The sequence below is a fragment of the Schistocerca cancellata genome, chromosome 2 (assembly GCF_023864275.1).
Source record: "Schistocerca cancellata isolate TAMUIC-IGC-003103 chromosome 2, iqSchCanc2.1, whole genome shotgun sequence".
Lineage (NCBI taxonomy): Eukaryota > Metazoa > Arthropoda > Insecta > Orthoptera > Acrididae > Schistocerca > Schistocerca cancellata.
This window is the reverse complement of record NC_064627.1, coordinates 785,453,621-785,476,148: the sequence shown is the minus strand read 5'-3', so window position 1 is coordinate 785,476,148 and position 22,528 is coordinate 785,453,621. Positions and strand designations below refer to the sequence as shown.

General features: G+C 44.6%; 1 protein-coding gene across 1 annotated transcript in view; it reads right to left on the bottom strand.

Annotated features, from left to right (window-relative positions):
- Positions 1-19,101, bottom strand: part of LOC126162641 (zinc finger CCHC domain-containing protein 24-like) — a 177,104-nt gene extending 158,003 nt beyond the window's left edge. Inside the window, exon 1 of the mRNA XM_049919275.1 lies at positions 18,951-19,101. Coding sequence (XP_049775232.1) covers positions 18,951-19,094 — 144 coding nt within the window. The 5' untranslated portion in view covers positions 19,095-19,101. The remainder of the gene's footprint in view (positions 1-18,950) is intronic.
- Between the last annotated feature and the right edge of the window lie 3,427 nt (positions 19,102-22,528).

The window sequence follows — 22,528 nt, the reverse complement described above, 5'->3', positions numbered from 1 at the left end:
CAAGGTTGGCGCTAGTGGCGACACCTACAACGTGCTGACATGAGGAAAGTTTCCAACCGATTCCTCGTACACAAACAGCAGTTGACCGGCGTTGCCTGGTGAAACGTTGTTGTGATGCCTCGTATAAGGAGGAGAAATGCGAACCATCACGTTTCCGACTTTGATAAAGGTCGGATTGTAGCCTATCGCGATTTTTTCGTATCGCGACATTGCTGCTCGCGTTGGTCGAGATCCAATGACTGTTAGCAGAATATGGAATCGGTGGGTTCAGGAGGGTAATACGGAACGTCGTGCTGGAATCCAACGGCCTCGTATCAATAGCAGGTGAGATGACAGGCATCTTATCCGCATGGCTGTAACGGATCGTGCAGACACGTCTCGATCCCTGAGTCAACAGATGGGGACGTTTGCAAGACAACCATCTGCACGAACAGTTCGACGACGTTTGCAGCAGCATGGACTATCAGCTCGGAGACCATGGCTGCGGTTACCCTTGACGCTGCATCACAGACAGGAGCGCCTGCGCTGGTGTACTCGACGACAAACCTGGGTGCACGAATGGCAAAATGTCATTTTTTCGTATGAATCCAGGTTCTGTTTACAGCATCGTGATGGTCGCATCCGTGTTTGGCGACATCTCGGTGAACGCACCCTGGAAGCGTGTATTCGTCATCGCCATACTGGCGTACCACCCGGCATGATGGTATGGGGTGCCATTGGTTACACGTCTCGGTCCCTCTTGTTCGCATTGACGGCACTTTGAACAGTGGACGTTACATTTCAGATGTGTTACGACCCGTGGCTCTACCCATCATTCGATCCCTGTGAAACCCTACATTTCAGCAGGATAATGCACGACCACATGTTGCAGGTCCTGTACGGGACTTTCTGGATACAGAAAACGTTCGACTGCTGCCCTGGCCAGCACATTCTCCAGAGCTCTCACCAATTGAAAACGTCTGGTCAATGTTGGCCGAGCAACTGGCTCGTCACAATACGCCAGTCCCTACTCTTGATGAACTGTGGTATCGTGTTGAAGCTGCAAGGGCAGCTGTACCTGTACACGCCATACAAGCTCTGTTTGACCCAATGCCCAGGCGAATCAAGGCCGTTATTATAGCCAGAGGTGGTTGTTCTGGGTACTGATTTCTCAGGATCTAGGCACCCAAATTGCGTGAAAATGTAATCACATGTCAGTTCTAGTATAATATATTTGTCCAATGAATATCCATCTGCATTTCTTCTCGGTTTAGCAATTTTAATGGCCAGTAGTGTACTTGAAGTGCAGAAGAAGAAGTATTTATTGTATTGGATAACGGTAAAAGTTGTAGAAAACAAGGGCGCAGGTTAGACTAACCAAACAATTATTCGTCTCACCCTCCATCTGTGATTAACAAGAAGTGCTCTGTCGCTCCAATACTCTGTGGAACACTGGTGAGGAGTGAAGGGGGCAGGGGTTCGGGTTTGCAGCGGCGCGCCTGTGAGCGCCTGGCTCGCTGGGACAGGAAGCCCGCCACACAGGATGTTGGTGTTGGGGCCAGGACCCCTGCTGAAGCGCTAGGCCCCGCTGCCTGCGGAAAAAGCCAGCGACAGCGGCGCACGCGCCCGCAGCCAGTCTCCAGCCACTGGTCCTCACTACCCCGCCGAGTGTGAAATGGAACGTGACGAGGCGTCGCTGCCAGAGACCCGCCAGGAGCCTTCGAGAAATGGCGCGTCAAGGGCTGACATTTATAATTAGCAATTGTTGCCCGCTTGCATAGTCTACGTCGCTAAGACAGACAAGTGTGACAGCACTAGACTAGATGGTAGAAGGTTACAAGCCCAGCAGATTCACCTACAGAACTTGGCCAACTGACGAGAAGAGATGCTGGTACTCAGCTCCTGATCACCAGACCATGCACCAGAGTCCTCGGTTAAAATTCGAACCTCCCTGTACCCTTTCACGGATTGAAGGCACTTGGCGCAGTTAGCATCGTATGGTGGTGATAAGTTCGGAGGCCCTCTTGGTGTAGGCTGTCTTTCGGCAACAAGTTCTACCCTCAGGTTATTAACACTATGCCGTCCGGCGACACCACAGTGGTGTCGTGCGCGAAATAGCGGTCAACGGCCGGCGACACCACATTGGTGTCGTCTGCACAGTATCGCTTAGTGGCCGGCGACACCACATTGGTGTCGTCTGCACAGTATCGCTTAGTGGCCGGCGACACCACAGTGGTGTCGTCTGCACAGTATCGCTTAGTGGCCGGCGACACCACATTGGTGTCGTCTGCACAGTATCGCTTAGTGGCCGGCGACACCACAGTGGTGTCGTGAGCATAGTATCGTGCAGTGACCGGCGACAGCACGTTAGTATCCTTTGCGTTCTGTTGGTGTTTTTTTTAGGTAACAATAAGTTACACACGTGAACAAGTGTTTTGTTTTTGTAAGTACTTGTGCCCTTTCATCATGGTGGACGAAAGAGACAACAGGATTATTTACGATGAATGCTCGGACGTCTTGTCTGACGTTCCGGACGAGTTGGCCGATTGGGAAGAAGACATTGCACACAAAAAAATTGAAAGTGAAGCAGAATCGTAGGAAGATAGTGAAATACGTCCAACAAGAATCCGGCGAACGTTACGGTTGCCAACGGATTCGGCTGAATCAGATGAAGAAGACAGTGCACTGTGGCCAGACTTTGATTTACCGAGGACCAATAATAAATTTGAAGGATCCCCGGGTCCAAACATGTTTCCCAAAGATACACAGAGCATCGACGATATCTTAGTTATATATTGGTAACGATCTATTTGAATATATTAGCAACGGAACCAAAAAGTACTACAGTCAAAATTGCAATAGAAGGAAACTGGATTAAGAAAATGCCAAATCTGTCGACGTTACGGGACTCGAGCTTAGAAAATGGTTTGGGCTTGCTATCCTTATGAGAATTGTAAGAAAAGCAAGGATCAATGATTAGTGGTCAACGAATCCATTGATAGACACACCGATATTTCGCTAAAGGATGTCCCGCAACCGATTCAGACAAATATTATCATTTTTACATTTTTCCGACAGCAACAATAAACTGGATAATACCGACCGGCTTGTCAAAGTGCAATTCGTAACTGATTATTTTTCCAAAAAGTTTGAAGAAACGTTTAATGTATGTCAAAACATCTCAACTGATGAAGGAATGATACCGTGGCGTGGACGGTTAAATTTGAAAGTTTACAAAATGGCTCTGTGCACTATGCGACTTAACTTCTGAGGTCATCAGTCGCCTAGAACTTAGAACTAATTAAACCTAACTAACCTAAGGACATCACACACATCCATGCCCGAGGCAGGATTCGAACCTGCGACCGTAGCGGCAGCTCGGCTCCAGGCTGTAGCGCCTAGAACCGCACGGCCACTCCGGCCGGCGAAAGTTTACAATCCGTCGAAAATTACGAAATACGGCATATTCATTCGGATACTGTGTGATTCGAGTACGGGTTACATTTCCTCATTCATGATATATTCCGGCGCTGGACAGCCTTTAGCAAAAACAGTGATGGAACTATTGACACCTTCTGATGGAATGTGGCATCACTTCTGCATGGATAGTTATTATAACAGTGTAGAACTTGCAGAGAAGTTAATTGAAAAGAAAATTCAAGTTTGCGGAACGATACGGGAAAATAGAGGATTTCCTGAAAATGAAACTGCACAAAAGTCAATGTGTTTGAAGCTTGTCATCAACGGAAAGATGACAAGCGGCCGGCGACAAGCCAAGTAATCCGACTTATTGCTGCCGGCGCCAAGCGAATAAATTTCTACGAGACGTGCGGACGGCAAAGTGTTAAAAATAAAAACAGGACACTACAGTCTATACACAGTCGTCGCATTCACCTAATTTTCAGACTGCTGCATTTCTCATACAACTGTGACACTTTCCTAAAGAAAGATACCAATGCACGTGAAGTAAGGAAATCTTTACAACTGCAGGGCGATGACAGTTTTGGTTTCAGAGCGTTAGACGGAAGGGGCATCAGAGTCCATAGATGAAATAAACAAGGAAAAATGTCTTTTTAAATCGATTACACAATAATAAGCTCTAAAGCCAAAGAGGGACAACTAACGAACACAATAGAAAATATTTCAAATATAGACTTGACGTAAATGAGAACATAGACAATGTTGACATGAAACACAGATAAACACCACACAGAATGACGATCGAGAAAGTTCACTATCCCTCGTTGTCTACCAGGTAGCATAAATGCAACCCTTTATTCTTTATGCAATTGTCATATCATGCCACTTCCAATTCGTACATTTAGCAGATCACACTGCTATGTACCTATCCAGTATCTAGTGCTTGCCATACGTCCATTCTCGGCTGGCTCATTTGTCAGACATTTTAACCGAACGTTTAGTGAAAGACATCACGTGGGCTGTCAACGGACTCTCTCTTTTGCAGTTACCTTTTCGTACTGATATAATTCCCAGGCTACGGATGCATGCGCAACAATCTACGAACTGATGTCCTTGGTTTGAATTGTGAACAAATGCTTCAAAGGAAAATATGTGTAGAGAACGGAAATATAAGTAACAGTATCTGCTTAGGTGAAAGAATGGTAGATTTCTTATAGAAGCGCTTAATCAGTTGGGACATTTTCATTAAATAGCTGCCTTAAGGATCAGTTCGTTAATGTCAGTTGGAGGGTTCGCTATCTGTAACAGAAGCTGAAGACACAGAAAAAATTATTAGAATCTATGGGTGGCAAAGGCAGAGAGCAGATTCAAAATTATTTAAGAGGTGCAGACTGTGACAGTCTAATCACTGCGAATAAGTGTCTTAGAACGGTCTTCACGCAACAGCGTTATTTAACATTTATCCACGGCCGAACACCGATTAAGTTGCTAGTACACAAGGCGTTTGCGAGTCCACGTCTTATCTCAGAATGTATACACCGCAAGCTCTGAAGCAGAATAGCTGGCAGTCTTCCAACAAACCGAGTACAATACGACGGTATTTCGAAGCATAACATTCATTGTACCGTACTTGCGAAGCTGTTAACCTAAAGACGCTGCCAGCTACCACTTCAGTGGCTGCGGCAGGCCCATGTAACAGTGTGAATGAGTGATATGCATCACACTTCCTCTGACATTATTTTACTTCAGTAGTCGCGTCAGGGGATTGACTGCTCGAAAGATAAACAGAACGATTCAGTCAGTAAAATTATGTGACTGGTCTGTTACCTGTTGCATAAACCATTATAAAAACGGAGAACTACGTCAAAATTATTTCTGATCACTTGAATCCATTCCAAGCTTATGTGGAATTTCTCAGCAGGAATATGTTCCACACAGAAAGACTAGACTAGTGATAGAGTACTTTGAGAGTGAATGTGCTGTATTAAATGCCCCGGTCCCCATATCGCCAGCAAGTTACTAGGTGGGTAGTTGTACCATTCTAGATGGGCACTGAACATCAAGAGGTGAAGCGGGACTGATTATGTTCTACAATTAAACTAGGATCCAACTATTATTATCCACCAGACCTTTTTGCATCATTAGAGACAGTGCGATCCTGACGTCAGAATACTCGCTTTAAATTCCTGAACAAAGTCTGCAAGGTAGTCGGCAGAGATTCCTTCTACGCTTTCAAGCTGTGTATAATCAGGAAACGCTGCAGGTGTACTAACGTCATTACTTTCTTTTTAGCTATCATAAGCGCCATTCTTTGTATGGATTGAAAGTACAAATGATGTTGATAGCTAATGTGTTCACATTGTCATACAGGCACAGTGATCGTATTTTGTTGTTATAGTAACTGACGTCGCCGATTTAAGAGATAAGTTCCGTACAATGACTGACAAGACTGCGAGCTATATAATGCGTTAATTTAACGAATGCACGACTGTGAAATTGTGTATTGTACTCTCACTCCGGTCGGAGGAAGGCAATGGCAAACCACCTCAGCTAAGACCTTGCCTAGTACGGCGGTGCGGGTTTCCCGCATTGTCCCCTACGCTCCTCGGAGTATAGGACATCATCATCATCACTCTCCCTTCACACTGTGGACTGTCTAAAGTTTAGGTTGCATAATCTGACTACCGATAGGCCGAGTGACCCTTCCAGTTCAAAGGTAGTGATAAAAACCATTAAAACACGAGCTTTAGAGTTTGTCTTCGGTATACGGGCAGTAGGCTATGTTAAATACGGTAGATAACTGCATTTGCAATCCAGATTAAAGTTCTGCGACTGTATTTAAATCATCATCCTCCCAAAACCCCTCTCGCCTCCGCTTTTCGCTTACTACACGATTCACTTGACTGAACGTGGGGAGAAAAATTGTCGATAACCCCCTGTATTCTGAATTTCTCTAATTTAATCTACTTGGTAATTACACGGTAATATGTATTTTGTTGGAAGAAACATTTTTCTTACCAGCTCAGTGCAAAAAGTATTATATTTTTACAGCTCAATGCGACAAGAGGTGAACGAAAGCTATGATAAGTTCTTATCGAAACAACTCAGAAGAATTTCCCTCATTCCTACGAATATTAACCTACTTCTCCATTCCTATCGACCCTGCTGTTCAAGCAGCGTTCAGTGCTTATTTGCCAGTATAAACAGATTACGTTAACAGAAAGGCAGTATTTTGACGCATGTGAAGTATGTGTTCGTTATGATTAAGTTAACATGTATAGAGGAGTCATTATTGACTCTCGCCAAAGGAATAATTCATTATGAGAGTTACACATAGAACCAGGCTTTAAAAGTAGGTGCTGAAGGTCATGGTGACCGAAAATTCCGTCAACATTTGAAAATTCAATACTTCATGGAATGATGTAGGTAGAGAGGTAAAAATTTACACACATACTTGAAATGGAACAAAGAAGTGCACAAAATGACCGACAGATGGCGCGTCATATGATAGAAAAGTAATAATTAGCATAATAACTGATTTTTAGCAAAGACAAAGTTCTTATAACAAATGTTCAATATATGTTGGCCGTCATTCATCAACAATACATGTAGTCGAGGGGCAACCTTGTGGACAGCACAGAAAATCAATAGGGATGATGAGAAATTTCCATCGGATATTGTCTTTTAGCACCCCTAATAAGGTCGGACGATCGCGATAGACTTTCGACTTTAAGTAACTCCACAACCAATAATCACAAGGATTGAGGTCTGAGCAAATGGGATGCCAAGAATGAGGGAAGTAGCTGCTCAGCACGCAATCCTCACCAATCAATTTGTGCAAATTGGATATAGCAATATGAGACAGAGCGCCATCCTGCATAAAAGTCGTATCTTCCAGCAGGTGTTTATCAGCCAAGCAAGGGATGGTGCGATTCTGTAATATATCGGCGTACCTCACACCTGTCCCGCTGACAATTTTAAAATCAGCACCCCTCATATACTCGAAGAAAAAGGATTCGATTACGACTGATGTGCTAACTCCACACTACGTCGCGGCTTTTCGACATACAATGGTGTTACGACGACAGTTCTATGATTTTCGGTAGCTGAATTCTGTGGTTGTGGGTGGTCTCATGCGGCGTCACTGAAGTGTTGCTGTCCAGTGCCGTCTGTTGGCCAGTTTTTGCACTCGTTTTTTGGTTTCAATAAAACCTCATGTCATATCGGGCATGTGTGTCAAATTTTATCTCTTTACCTATACTATGCTCTCAATTAGTGCATTTTCAAATATAAACAGACTTCTGGGTCACCCTGTAAATTTTTAAAATTAGTTATTCCTGCCAAACGACAACTGGAGATGTGTTACCTATTATGGCGCCAAACGCTCTTCTGCTCCTGCACTGGGATATACTGGTCTACAGGTGCTTTTTGTAACTACACTGCTTCCCTCTGAAACTGCAACACACGGAGAAATAGGTGCTAACGACTTCTGATTTATTGTGCACATACAGCATACTAGGGAGAATACATGATGAAATTTGTACGTAATTTGGAGATATCTAGGGTGCAACAGCAAATACACACATCTAGCAGCAACGATAGCTCTAACCCGGCTGGGCATCGAGTCGAACTGAGCTAAAATGACAGATACGAGAGCGTTGTTCCTTGCTGCTTCACCCCTGTGCTACAGCTCATCGATCGTGGTTAGTGGGCGGTTAGAGATGGCCTGCCCTCTCTCGACAACTCGTGACCAGATGTTTTCAGCCGGTGAGATATCTGGAAAACCTGCTTACTGTGCCAATAATAGTACACCCTGTGTATCGAGGTAGGTCAAGACGGCACGAGTAACTTGCGGTTTAGAGCTATCTGGTTGAAACCTCGAAGATGGAACAGTCACGTCGAAAATTTATCGAACTTACGGGCTACATGAACTGAAGATGACCGTGTTGTTTATCCAATGGAACCTCACAGCGTCACATCCATATGGCAATGATGAATGCAATCTGGCAACGTTCCGGCTCCTCGGAGCCGTCGCAGGGGGCCCATCGTAATACTTTATACAAAACCAGGACTCGTCTGAAAAGACGAATTGGTGCCATTACTGCAGTGATTTGCAACCTTCATGAGACTATTCTCCGGTATGTAGTCAGATATTAGCTACTACCCCTCCCCACTCCCCGTCAGAAATATTTATGCCTAACTAAACAACCGAGTGAGGTGGCGCAGTGGTTAGCACACTGGACTCGCATTCGGGAGGACGACGGTTCAATCTCGTCTCCGGCCATCCTGATTTAGGTTTTCCGTGATTTCCCTAAATCGCTTCAGGCAAATGCCGGGATGGTTCCTTTGATAGGGCACGGCCGATTTCCTTCCCCATCCTTCCCTCACCCGAGCTTGCGCTCCGTCTCTAATGACCTCGTTGTCGACGGGACGTTAAACACTAATCTCCTCCTAACTAAACTTTAGAATGAAACAGAATTTTCTTTGAACGCTTTTATTTTTAAAACGACGAGAGAGGACAGATATTTAGATTTTGAAAGTGTTTTTTTTAAACCACGAAATAATGAGTGAATAAGGCAGTAAGTTCTGAGTATTTGCAACGCTCTTTCTTTAGTAGGCTGTTGAAGGATTTCTGTGAGTGCATCATGAGTGCTTCCTACAACTCCTTCTCAGAAAAGAAATAGATATTGAGGGTAGGCATTCGCTGCAAAACATGATTTCTTTGTACCACTCTTCTCCCTAGCGACACTTGCTTCACCCGCACCGTGCACCTCATTTAAAATCAACCAAGCTTCAATCTGTACACTATGCTTAGGGTGTAAATCACTTGATTGCTGGACACATCACTTCTGAACTGCCAGAAATTGGAAAGTTGCCAACGCTTTGCGTCTGACCACTGCCACTATCACCACCAACAACAAAAACAATAATAATAATAATAATAATTCATTGTAGACCCTACAGCATTTTAGTAGCCATTACATAGTTACGTTGTGTTGCGCTGTCAATTAGTTCGTTTATCTGTTCCGAAGCCTATTATGAAGCAATTCCTGGCCCGCTGCAGGAAATGCCTACAATCCGGAGAATGCATTTTCATAAAATATTCAAGCACGTGTGATGTCTGTCTCTCAGTTTTACTGTGCCAGATGCATGGTACAAAGTATGTAAGTGATGCGTTGACTATGTGAGTGCGAAGAAGGCCACACGTTCATTTCACAAGATGCGACCTCCACCTCACTGTATCACGAGTTAATGTTTGTAATTGAAAAAGAATGTAATTATTGGTGACTTATGTCATTAGTACTGAGGTCTTAATAAATAGTGATAGTAATGAACTGTTTAAATAATAATTTTGTTTCGTGACCAATGGTGCCCATATTTGGGAGAAGGGGGAGGGGAAGGGGAGGGTGGGGCATCGCCCTAGCTCTCAGGGAAAGGAAAAAATACAGTGTAATCAGACGTTTTCCTTTCAAGAAAATGATGTACACTTACATCTGCACACATACTCAGCAAGCTACCGTACAGTGTGTGGCAGTGGGTACCGTCTCCCAATATTAGCTATTTCCTTTCCTGTTCTACTCGCAAACAGAATGAGGGAAAAACGGCTATCTATGTGCCTCTGCACAACCCCTAAAATCTCTAACCTCATCTTAAGTAAAATGTACGTCGGCGGCAGTAGAATCGTTCTGCAGTTAGCCTCAAATGCCGGTTCTCTAGATTTTCTCAGCAGTGCTCCTCGGAAAGAACGTTGCTCTCCCCCAGCGATTCCCATTTGAGTTCCCGAAGCATCTCCGTAATACTTGCGTGTTGTTCGATCCTACCGGTAATAAATATAACAGCCCGCCTCTGTATTGCTTCGATGACTTCCTTTAATTCAACCTGTAGCGGATCCTAAACACTCGAACAATAGTCAAGAATTGGTAGCACTAGTGTCCTAAATGCGGTGTCCTTTACAGATGAACCACACTTTCCTGAAATTCTCCCAATAAGCCGAAGTCGATCATTTGCCTTCCCTGCTACAATTCTGACTTGCTCATTCCATTTCATATTGTTTTGCAACGTTACGCCTAGGTATTTAATCGACTAATGGACCTGACTGTGTAAGTAGCACATTACTAATGCTTTATTCAAACATTACGGGGTTTTTTTCTCCCACTCGTCGGCATTAACTTAAATTTTTGTACATTTAGAGCTAGCTGCCATTCACAACACACACTAGGATTTTGTCTAAGTCATCTTGTATCCTCCTACAGTCACTCAATGACGGCATCCTCCCGTACGCCAGTCGCTATTCCCTTCCCGTACGGGCGCCATTTTCGTTATCGAAACACTATCAAAAATGGCTCTGAGCACTATGGGACTTAACATCTGTGGTCATCAGTCCCCTAGAACTTAGAACTACTTAAACCTAACTAACCTAAGGACATCACACACATCCATGCCCGAGGCAGGATTCGAACTTTCGACCGTAGCATTCGCGCGGTTTCGGACTGCGCGCCTAGAACCGCTAGACCACCGCGGCCGGCTCGAAACACTATCGAACTCTTTGTTGTCACCCCTTAGAAAATTTCATTTTACCCCTCAAGGCCTAATTACCCTCAGGCTAGGAATCACAGCATTACTATAACTAGCGTTGGCGCTGGGCGCACCACAGCTAAGGTCGCCGCGTCGCCAAGGGAAACAACAACAACGGTCGCTGTGCTGACAGCCCGTGACTTTCTTAACATCGTCGCACCGTCCAGGTGGAAACTTCCCTTGCTGCTAATAAGCCCACTTCCTGACTCAAACTACGTAACGCGACTCAACGATCCTTTGCGGACGACGGAACATCTCAAACTCACATTATCATAATTTAATTACAGATGACAAGCTACCAAACTCCAATAGTGTACAAAGGGGCCCAAATAAAGTAGAAAAACTAAGGCAATGACAACAGCAGAAAAAAATTTTCAGATCTAATTTCGTTAGAATCGTTGTTACTTAAAACACGTTTATACATTACGGAACTAAATAAAGAATATCCATCTGACGGTGCCACAAAGGTGCTGAAACTTATTTGGGTTTATAGAAAAAATATTTGTTTGCATATCAATCGAACCTGACATCCAGTAATACGTATATCCTCTCGGACAGTATTCGCATGGGCCTTGAGATTTTACATGACGTTGGGTATGGCTTACCTTAACTCATCGATTTCACATTCGTGAGACAGCGGTGAGATTCCCACCAACGCGAGCAGGAACATCGCGAAACGATACACTGATGGAGGTATAATTAAGGGTGACGGCACTACATACGTAAGCTGTACGTTGTTTAGAACCCGACACCACCATATCAGTAACCCCAAAACGTTAGCAGACCACTGTTTGCGATTGCTTTTTGTCCTTAATTTTCGTCGTGTGCACGCTACAGTTATTTAAATAGGAAATGTTATACTGCTTTCGGAATAACAGAGCGTCAGAAATGCATTTTCAGACATTTTCTCGTCTTAAATGCATATCTGATCCAATAATGCGACGCATTTCACCTCATTGATGTAACTTTGTTATTATACGTTCCGAATAACTAAAAAGAGAAGTATGTGATGTGAAAAAGCTGCTTTCGTAATCGAGCATTTTCCTTAGCATGGACCGACGAAACTGATGTTCAGTCTTTGTTCTCTTCCCACAAATGCTGAGAACGTTGTGTTATTGTTTGGTCACTTCCCGGCTTTCCTTCTGAAATACTTCACCTAGAGAGTTTTTCGAGTTGGACTGATAGCAAATTTTAAGTCAAATGGCAGAAATAAAACAACTAAAGTAAAAGTTAACAGCACAACCAAAATTCATGTATATAAAAGAAAATATCACTTCAGTGCGTAGACTTACGAATGAAACGTGATTCCTTTGAGCTTTGGACTATAATGAGAATGATTAATGTACCAGCAAATGTCGCAAGCTGGCATTTTTTATTAAAGCGCTTGCACCAGATGCTAATGTTTGGGGCTATTAACATGGCGGATGTCGGCTTCAAGTTCTGACGTTTGACAACTCCCGCCCGCATCTCGTGGTCGTGCGGTAGCGTTCTCGCTTCCCACGCCCGGGTTCCCGGGTTAGATTCCCGGCGGGGTCAGGGATTTTCTCTGCCTCGTGATGGCTGGTTGTTGTGTGCTGTCCTTAGGTTAGTTAGGTTTAAGTAGTTCTAAGTTCTAGGGGACTGATGACCATAGATGTTAAGTCCCATAGTGCTCAGAGCCCTTGACAACTCCCCTTATTATACATATATTGACAAACTGCACTCTCCGATAGGCCACAATCTTGCCGGTGTCTAATTTCGACATATTTTGGCAAACGCTTACCTTCTCAACGAGGTATTATACGATTTCTTCGCAAATAACCGCAACTTAAATGCGATTTATGAACGAGAAAACGGATTCATAATCTTTGCTTTGATACAGAATCTAGATGACGGTTCTCTTGGCTGCCTTGTGCGGTTCTACTGAAGTGCTAATGAACTCCCATATACTAGCGCCTAGTACAGTTGGTTTGCTGATTGTTGTCGCAATTTTAATGAGCAGCGCTATATTGATATTATTGAACATACGCTGAGGTAATAGAAGTCATGGGATAGCGATGTTCACATATACAGACGACGGTAGTCATAGGTATAAAAGGGCAGCGTATGGCGGAGCTGTCATTTGTACCCCCATGATTCATGTGAAAAGGTTTCCGATGCGATTATGGCCACACGACGGGAATTAACAGTTTTTTGTACGTAGAATGGTAGTTGGAGGTAGACTCATGGGACAGTCCACTTCGGAAATCGTTAGGGAATTCAATATTCTGTGATCGATGCTGTCAAGAGCGCAACGAGAATACCATATTTCATGCATTACCTCTCACCACGGACAACGCAGTGGCCGACAGCCGTCACTTAACGACCGAGAGCAGCGGCGTTTGCGTAGTGTTGTCAGTGCTGACAGACAAGCAACACTGCGTGAAATAAACACAGAGATCAAAGTGGAACATACGATGAAAGTATTCTTTAGGACAGTACGGCGAAATCTGGCGTTAATGGGCTATGGCAACAGACGACCGATAGGAGTGCCTCTGCTAACAGCACGACATCGCCTGCAGCGACTCTCCTAGCTCGTGACCATATAGATTGGACCGTAGGCGATGTAAAACCGTGGCCTGGTCAGACGAGTCCCGATTTCAGTTGGTAAGAGCCGATGGTAGATTTCGAGTGTGACGCAGGTCCAACGGAGCCATGGACCCAAGTTGTCAACAACGCACTGTGCAAGCTGGTCGTAGCTCAGTAATGATGTGGTCTGTGTTTGCATGGAATGGACTGGGTCCTCTGGTCCAAATGAACAGATCGTTGACTGGAAATCGCTATGTTCGGCTACTTGGAGACTATTTTCAACTACGGTGGAACTTTTGTGGATGACAATACGATATGTCACCAGGCCACAATAGCTCGCTGTTGGTTTGAAGAACTTTCTAGCCAGTTCGAGCGAATTATTTGGCCACCCATATCGCCCGACATGATTCTTATCGAACATTTATGGGACATAATTGAGAGGTCAGTGCGTTCACAAAATCCTGTACCGCCAACAGTTTCGCGATAATGGATTTCAGTGTGGCAGCATGGCTCGATATTTCTCCACGGCACTTCCAGCGGCATGTTGAGTCCATGCGACGTCGACATGCTGCACTACGCCAGCAGAAGGAAGTCTGACAAGGTATTAGGGAGGCATCCCATGGAACTGTCACCTCAGTCCACACTTCACAACACAAATGAAGGATCACTTTTTCCAAACCCTGTAATTCCCTCCCGTTGCGACGTATAAGTTTGAAATTTGTCTGTAAATTGCAGACACCCATCCCCTGTAATGGTGTGCATCCTGAATGGCATTGCCTCTGAAATATTTTTCTTGGCTACCCGTAAGAGAAATGGGCCGAAAATGTGGCGTTCTACGACGTCACCTTCGGCCTCGGCGACGCTTCGCACAGTAAGGTGTCGCCACATAAGAGAAAAGGTGAGAGCTCAGAAGTTCATGCGAGGTGTAACGTTGGTTAGTACTGTCAAATTGGCACAAAAATTCACTACAGTGCTGCTCAACGACACCATGGACGTGTCACACAATGAGAATGTCGTCGCATCCCTTTTTACTCGTATTTCATCCCTTCTTTTGACAGCTCTGCGCTGAAGTTCGGACCCGCACTCCCAGCTTTGAAAACACGCAGTTTTCTTGTGGGTGGCTGAAGAAAACATTTCAGACACACCACCGCTAATAATGGGCACTAAAAGGCCTTAGGGAGTGGCATAAAGGGCGTCAATGAAGTCCACCCTTCCCTCAGGGAGTGGGGGAGGGTTTATTCCCACACATTTCGCACTCGAGAAAGACAGTGCGCACAGCCATGAGCAACAGGACGACTTACTTGACGGCCTTTAGCGCTGTTGACACCTCTTATCTATTCCGCTGTACTCTAAGAACATCATGGGCCAGCAACCCCACTGAATATTATCGCACCCCTTTGGAGTGCAGCGATACCGCAAATTGTGCTCTGGTGTACAGGGTGGAACCACTAGGGAATGTTCAAAACCATTCGATGAGATCTGAATGTGATCCAAAGCAGCAAATGGTGTTTCTGCTTTTCAGCCCTCCTATTTCGCGCCATCTTGCGGTGTGATCGTGGTAGAGTGTGACTGCAATGGCAAAGGGTCCCTTAAGATCCCCGCAGTTCGGCTTTATTCTCGATGCTACCCGCCCATCTTTCTTGAGCACCCTAAAAATGTACCTGTACACACAGAACCCACGACGAGGGTTCTAGGCGCCTGCAGGCAGGCCGTACTCCTGCTCTTGCGGCTGCTAGTACGCCATCCGGAATCGGAGAGATGTCGAAGGGGTTGCCTATCTGCAAGTGACCAGGGCTTCGTCACATGTGTATCTGAAATGTTTTCGCTTTCAGTGATCGGCATCGCGGTTCCGACATCCGTAGCAGACGCTTCAAAAGAAGGGGTGAAATGTGGGGCTGGGGCCTGTGACGACCTTCCCATAGTATGACAATGCCACGGTGGCGTTGGACAGAATTGTTGCGAAATTTGGTGCCAATGTGACATCTTTAACCCGTGTTGTATGTCACACGAACTTCTGAGCTCTGGCGTTTTTATCGCATGTGTCGACACCTTGCTGTTTGAAGCACCTCTGTGCTCGAAAGTGATGTCGCAAGGCGCCACACTTTTGCATCCTTACAGAGGTATAGTGTAGACACTTTTAACACAAATTTCAAACGTACGTTTCGTAAGGGGAGACAGTTATGGGGTTTCGAAAAAGTGATCGTTTAATTGTGTGTCGCAGTATAGTTATGATTCCGAAATTTCCCACGATAAGGCTCCGGTATCGCTTCGTGTGATTAAATTGGAGCTCTATAACAATATGGATGAACCACCTTGGAACTCAATGGTAGAGACCTGGCAAAATCACAAGAAACCTAGAAGAGGACAGCAGGCCCGTAATTTAGACGGCATGTTCTGGATCCAAGCCCACCTTCTGGCAATGGTTCCCTTCACTCTGCTTGTCCGACATCAGCATTCGAGGTGGTAAAAATATAGGTTCTACGAAAACTAAGACTTTGTGAAATGTGTATCAAGTACACGTGGATATTAATCAATTTGGCTTGTTCTTCCGTTTTACCTTTCCAATTTCTAATATTAGAGAACTGTCTTGGTGAAGCTATTTAGCGCAGTGTTATTAATGCTTGAATTCGGACCTACCTCAGGAGGAGTCGTAGCTTGCTTTATATAACCCGTATAAAATGTGTCATTGAGAATTAAAAGCGGAGATTCCGCAGTTTTCGACTAAATGTTGCCACCTCGGTTTCAGATTATTTTCCATTCGTCACGCGCTACTGTAGATATCTCTCCACGTTCGATCGGCTGTGAATATTATTTTAAGCAAAGCTCGTGAGACATCAGCGATTGCTGGACAGCTTCTACTATGACGCTTGGCGGGCCAGTCTACTCAGGGGCGACTGTCTGTCACGAGAAGTACTTACAAACGCGCCGGACCTCAGAACAACAAGCACAATATCTTAACCAGATACCCAGTTTTGTATTCTATATTACACTGAGAGTGTTAGTCCTCTGGTCAAAACTTCGAACTACATTTATATAAGAAATCTGAGCAGAAAGTTTAATACTGATCGCATTACTAAGAAACTGCGTATTGAAGCGCGACAATTTACCGACCTTAAACCGTATCTTTATCCCACGACAGCCCTGACTAAAATCGATCATCCCGGTGGCTGTAGACGACCAATATACCACAGATTCGTCCCTGAACTCCGATGGAAAGTGTGTGACACAAAGGTTGAAGCTGTAAATTTATTTAGACAGTGGTGGTCGCCTTCGACATACGAGCCCATTTGTGGCGACACGCATCTGCATTAGTTCCTTTCACTGCCCAAAAAATTTATGCGTGTTGTTTTCCACAAAACCGCGCAAGAGCTACGCATTTTTACCGTCCGGCGAAACTCAGGAACAAGTGTTTACTTATCGGTTAAACCACTGACAATAAGATATCAGTTTCGATGGATACAGTTCAGCCACAAGATTAATAACTCTGACTGCATCATTGTTTCCCCATTTCCAGACTACTCTGTAGTCAACTGTAACAAACGTTTTTCCCTTTTTTTTCGTGAGCATAAAATTCCCGCTTCATCGTAGGCCTAATCATATTGTTGTTGTCATCAACAGGCTGCCTTCTTCCTGCAGAACATGATGTTAGCATTATATGTGTTTGATTCGATATAAAATGTAAAAGTAATGAGTTTTGAATCATGTAACTGAATAGGGACATGCAGTAGCCGACGAAAGGATAAATGAATAGAATCAGACATGGGATTAAGCAACTACAGGAAAATTAATGCGTGACACAGAGGGTTCTTGCAGACGGCAATAAACTCAGTGGTGCAAAGGGCACTACTCTGGACGAAGTGGGTGCCACATTTAAAAAAAAAATTAAGCTGTCCTCAACGCGAAGTTGATTACATTAGGATTGATTCTTTTACTAGGGGTATGCTCCTGTCCTCCTCCGATCTTTGAAGTAACTTATCCAGCCAGTTATAGAGGAGGCCTATAGTTTAATGTGGACTTCGAACCATGGTGTAGCTTGACATTTTTCACATTAACAAGTCGTTGCCGGAGATGAAAGAAGCAACAAGTGGTTTGACAAACCCTAGGAACAATTGGGGATTGAATCCCAAATTTTTTGGATTAGGAGGAAAATGGTGAGCTAGCAACAACTGCATTTGACTTGTTGAAACATGGTCTGTTGTTTCTGGCATACTAATGAGTTAGTAAGCAGTGTAGACGTTCCAGATCGGCATTAGTTGGTTGAATTGCCTGACTTTCCCTAAGGCTTGTATTGTGGGCCTGAGTAAGTCTAGAGGACTCTGAGGAATAGATGGCATATACGATGGACATGATGTGTCTGCTGTATCTTAATACCGATGCTGGGTTTTGCACATCCTCGCCATACTGGCTGCGGATGGCACAGGTACACAGATTACTTCCAGGATTGCCGTTTCTGATGAGCAGACACTGCTGACTGCAGTAGGAATTTGCCATAAGGAACCGTTTCCAGCTTACTAACTTATGAAGACGAGCGCTGGCAGCTCTGGATATCAGGCGCGCCGAGTCACAGCATACAGTTCAAACGTATTCTTAACATAGGGTTCTGCAGGCAAATATTATGGAATGATGCTAGATCTCTGATGTTTGTTGAGGAAATACTGAGTACGGCGTTACCACAATATCATACAGACCGTTTAGCTGACGTTCCTATAACATCAGGGAAATGTGCTCTTCCGTGGGGCAAAGCCAGTGCACACATTGTTTCACGAAATTTCTGGAAGGCTGACAGATGTCGGTAGCTTGCTGCCAAGCTATTTCGACGCAGCATCTTCTGGCCACCTTCAGGTGTACACTCTGCGCCAAAATGTATTGGCACCATCTTAACACGCGGCAGATATCGCGAAATGGCGTGAAACTATCTACACACTGGGAACTTCTAAAAGCCGCACGGGCTAACACTTGTCGTATCACCGAAGCCTCTCTCAAAGACGTTCCTCGTCAGGACTGAGCGGCACTGTCATCAGACCTAATCACAGTAGAGGGTTTACAGGACAGCATCTGGTCCAGTCTTGACGCTGACAACATCCTTTGGCCAGCTGCAATAACAGGTGGAAATAGTACGGAACACTGTCTGCCAGTATGATGTGTCACTACAACCACGATAGCAGGACTGCATTGCAACTAGGGGGGCTGGGGAAAGGCTAAACAAGATTCTGGTGCTCGATGTCATCTAGCCATTATGTGAAAGAAACACCTTTGTGTGGGACAGTTACTTTAGGGTCCTCCCTTCCATTTTCCACCAGTGTGCTTTACTAAAACTGAACAGGACACTGAAGACACTCATATATTTAGACACAAACTGTTGCGCTCATCGAAACGAGTCCAACCGCACTGTTTCCGTGTGGCACGCGGCGGCTGAGCGCTGTACGCACCGGGGGCGGAGGCGGCGGCGCCGACGGCTCTGGGGGCGGCTGGCGGTCGGCTAACGTGAGGTAGACCCAGTTAAGCAGGTGCGGCACCGGCGCCGGGGGCGGCGCCGACGGCGCTGCCGGGAACACGGCGTCCAGCGGCGCCATGCTGGCGGCCGCCATCGCACTGCTACTGCCCGGCACCCGCCAGCAGGCAGCGGGCGCTGCGCCGGCGCTGCCACCAGCGCTCCTAGCGACGATGCCAGACAACACCACTACTGCGCTGACCTACCCTCATAACAGCGCTGGTGTTTACTGGCGCGAAATGCCAACTGCAACTAAAACCGCGTTCCCACAAGCAACAAAAACCTGCACAGGCATCCTCTCACTGTCGCCCTGGGAGGCCACTAACAGTTCTCTCATGCGCGATCTGATTTTCCATTGCCCCTGTAATCCAGATGGCATCAACTAAAGTAAAAGTCATGTAGGCGTAGATGTTTTTTTTTCCTTTATTGAGTTTCGATTCCCCCCAAAGGGGGCGGGCTGGCAGCAGCTTAGTACGCCTCTCTTCAGCCTACAGAATTTTTAAAACAGAAGAAGAAGATAAAAAACAATAAAAGCAGGCGATAAAAACGGTGACTTAAATTGTAAAAATGGCGGAAAAATTTTGGGAGGTAAAACATAAAACAAAGAGGCGAAGCTAATAAAATACACAGGAAGCGAAGGCGTAGATGTAATTCTGCATATTTTAACTCATAAGTTCACAGAAACATTAACGAGAAGACGTCAGTCCCGCAATTAGTGGATACAAAATTGGATTTCCCTAAGAAATGAAAGAGGAAGCCGCCTGGTACAATTTTGCACAGAGCATAACTTAATCATAGCTAACACTTGGTTCAAGAATCATGAAAAAAGGTTGTATACAAGGAATAGCCCTGGAGATACTAAAAGGTTTCAAGTAGATTATATAATGGTAAGACAGAGATTTAGGAACCAGATTTTAAATTGTAAGACATTTCCAGGGGCAGGTGTGCACTCTGACCACATTCTATTGATTATGAACTGTAGATTAAAACTGAAGAAACTGCAAAAAGTTGGGAATTTAAGGAGATGGAATCTGGATAAACTGAAAGAACCAGAGTTTGTACAAAGTTTCAGGGAGAGCATAAGGGAACAATTGACAGGAATGGGGGAAAGAAATACAGTAGAAGAAGAATGGGTAGCTTTGAGGAATGAAATAGTGAAGGCAGCAGAGGATCAACTAGGTAAAAAGACTAGTAGAAACCCTTGGGTAACAGAGGAGATACTGAATTAAATTGATGAAAGGAGACAATACAAAAATGCAGCAAGTGAAGCAGACAAAAAGGAATAAAAACGTCTAAAAAATGAGATCGACAGGAAGTACAAAATGGCTAAGCAGGGATGGCTAGAGGACAAATGTAAGGATGTATGGCTCTGAGCACTATGGGACTCAACTGCTGTGGTCGTAAGTCCCCTAGAACTTAGAACTACTTAAACCTAACTAACCGAAGGACATCACACACATCCATGCCCGAGGCAGGATTCGAAGTAAGGATGTAGAGGCTTATCTCACTAGGGGTAAGATAGGTACTGCCTACACGAAAATTAAAGAGACCTTTGGAGAAAAGAGAACCACTTGTATGAATATCAAGAGCTCAGATGGAAACTCAGTTCAAAGCAAAGAAGGAAAAGCAGAAAGGTGGAAGGAGTATATAGAGGGTCTATACAGGGGCGATGTTCTTGAGGACAATATTATAGAAATAGAAGAGGAGGTAGATGAAGATGAAATGGGAGATATAATACTGCGTGAAGAGTTTGACAGAGCACTGAAAGACCTAGGTCGAAACAAGGCCCCGGGAGAAGAGAACATTCCATTACAACTACTGACAGCCTTGGGAGAGCCAGCCCTGACAAAACTCTACCATCTGCTGAGCAAGATGTATGAGACAGGAGAAATACCCTCAGACTTCAAGAAGAATATAGTAATTCCAATCCCAAAGAAAGCAGATGTTGACAGATGTGAAAATTACCGAACTGTCAGTTTAATAAGTCACGGATGCAAAATACTAACGCGAATTATTTACAGACAAATGGAAAAACTGGAAGAAGCCGACCTCGGGGAAGATCAGTTTGGATTCCGTAGAAATATTGGAACATGTGAGGCAATACTGACCCTACGACGTATCTTAGAAAATATATTAAGGAAAGGCAAACTTACATTTCTAGCATTTGTAGACTTAGAGAAAGCTTTTGACAATGTTGACTGGAATACTCTCTTTCCAATTCTGAAGGTGGCAGGGGTGAAATACAGGGAGCGAAAGGCTATTTACAATTTGTACAGAAACCAGATGGCAGTTATAAGACTTGGGGGGCATGAAAGGGAAGCAGTGGTTGGGATGGGAGAGAGACAGGGTTGTAGCCTGTCCCCGATGTTATAAAATCTGTATATTGAGCAAGCAGTAAAGGAAACAAAAGAAAAATTCGGAGTAGGTATTAAAATCCATGGAGAAGAAATAAAAGCTTTGAGGTTCCCCGATGACATTGCAATTCTGTCAGAGTAAAGGACCTGGAAGAGCTGTTGAATGGAATGGACAGTGACTTGGAAGGAGGATATAAGATGAACATCAACAAAAGCAAAACGAGGATAATGGAATGTAGTCGAATTAAGTCGGGTGATGCTGTGGGAATTAGATTAGGAAATGAGACACTTAAAGTAGTAAAGGAGTTTTGCTATTTGGGAGCAAAATAACTGATGATGGTCGAAGTAGAGTGGATATAAAATGTTGACTGGCAATAGCAAGGCAAGCGTTTCTGAAGAAGAGAAATTTGTTAACATCAAGTATAGATTTAAGTGTCAGGGAGTCGTTTCTGAAAGTATTTGTATGGAGTGTAGCCATGTATGGAAGTGAAACATTGACGATAAATAGTTTGGACAAGAAGAGAATAGAAGCTTTCGAAATGTGGTGCTACAGAAAAATGCTGAAGATTAGATGGGTAGATCACATAACTCATGAGGAGGTGTTGAATGGGATTGGGGAGAAGAGGAGTTTGTGGCACAACTTGACTAGAAGATTGGATCGGTTGGTAGGACATGTTCTGAGGCATCATAGGATCACCAATTTAGTATTGGAGCGCAGTGTGGCGGGTAAAAATCGTAGAGGGAGAGAAAAATGGTTCAAATGGGTCTGAGCACTATGCGACTTAACTTCTGAGGTCATCAGTCGCCTAGAACTTAGAACTAATTAAACCTAACTAACCTAAGAACATCACACACATCCATGCCCGAGGCAGGATTCGAACCTGCGACCGTAGCAGTCCCGCGGTTCCGGACTGCGCGCCTAGAACCACTAGACCACCGCGGCCGGCCGTAGAGGGAGACCAACAGATGAATACACCAAGCAGATTCAGAAGGATGTAGGTTGCAGTAGGTACTGGGAGACGAAGAAGCTTGCACAGGATAGAGTAGCATGGAGAGCTGCATCAAACCAGTCTCAGGACTGAAGACCACAACAACAAGTATATATATATATAGTCATCTCTCTTCAGATTGATTTGTTGGGGCTCTCCACACATTCCTCAAC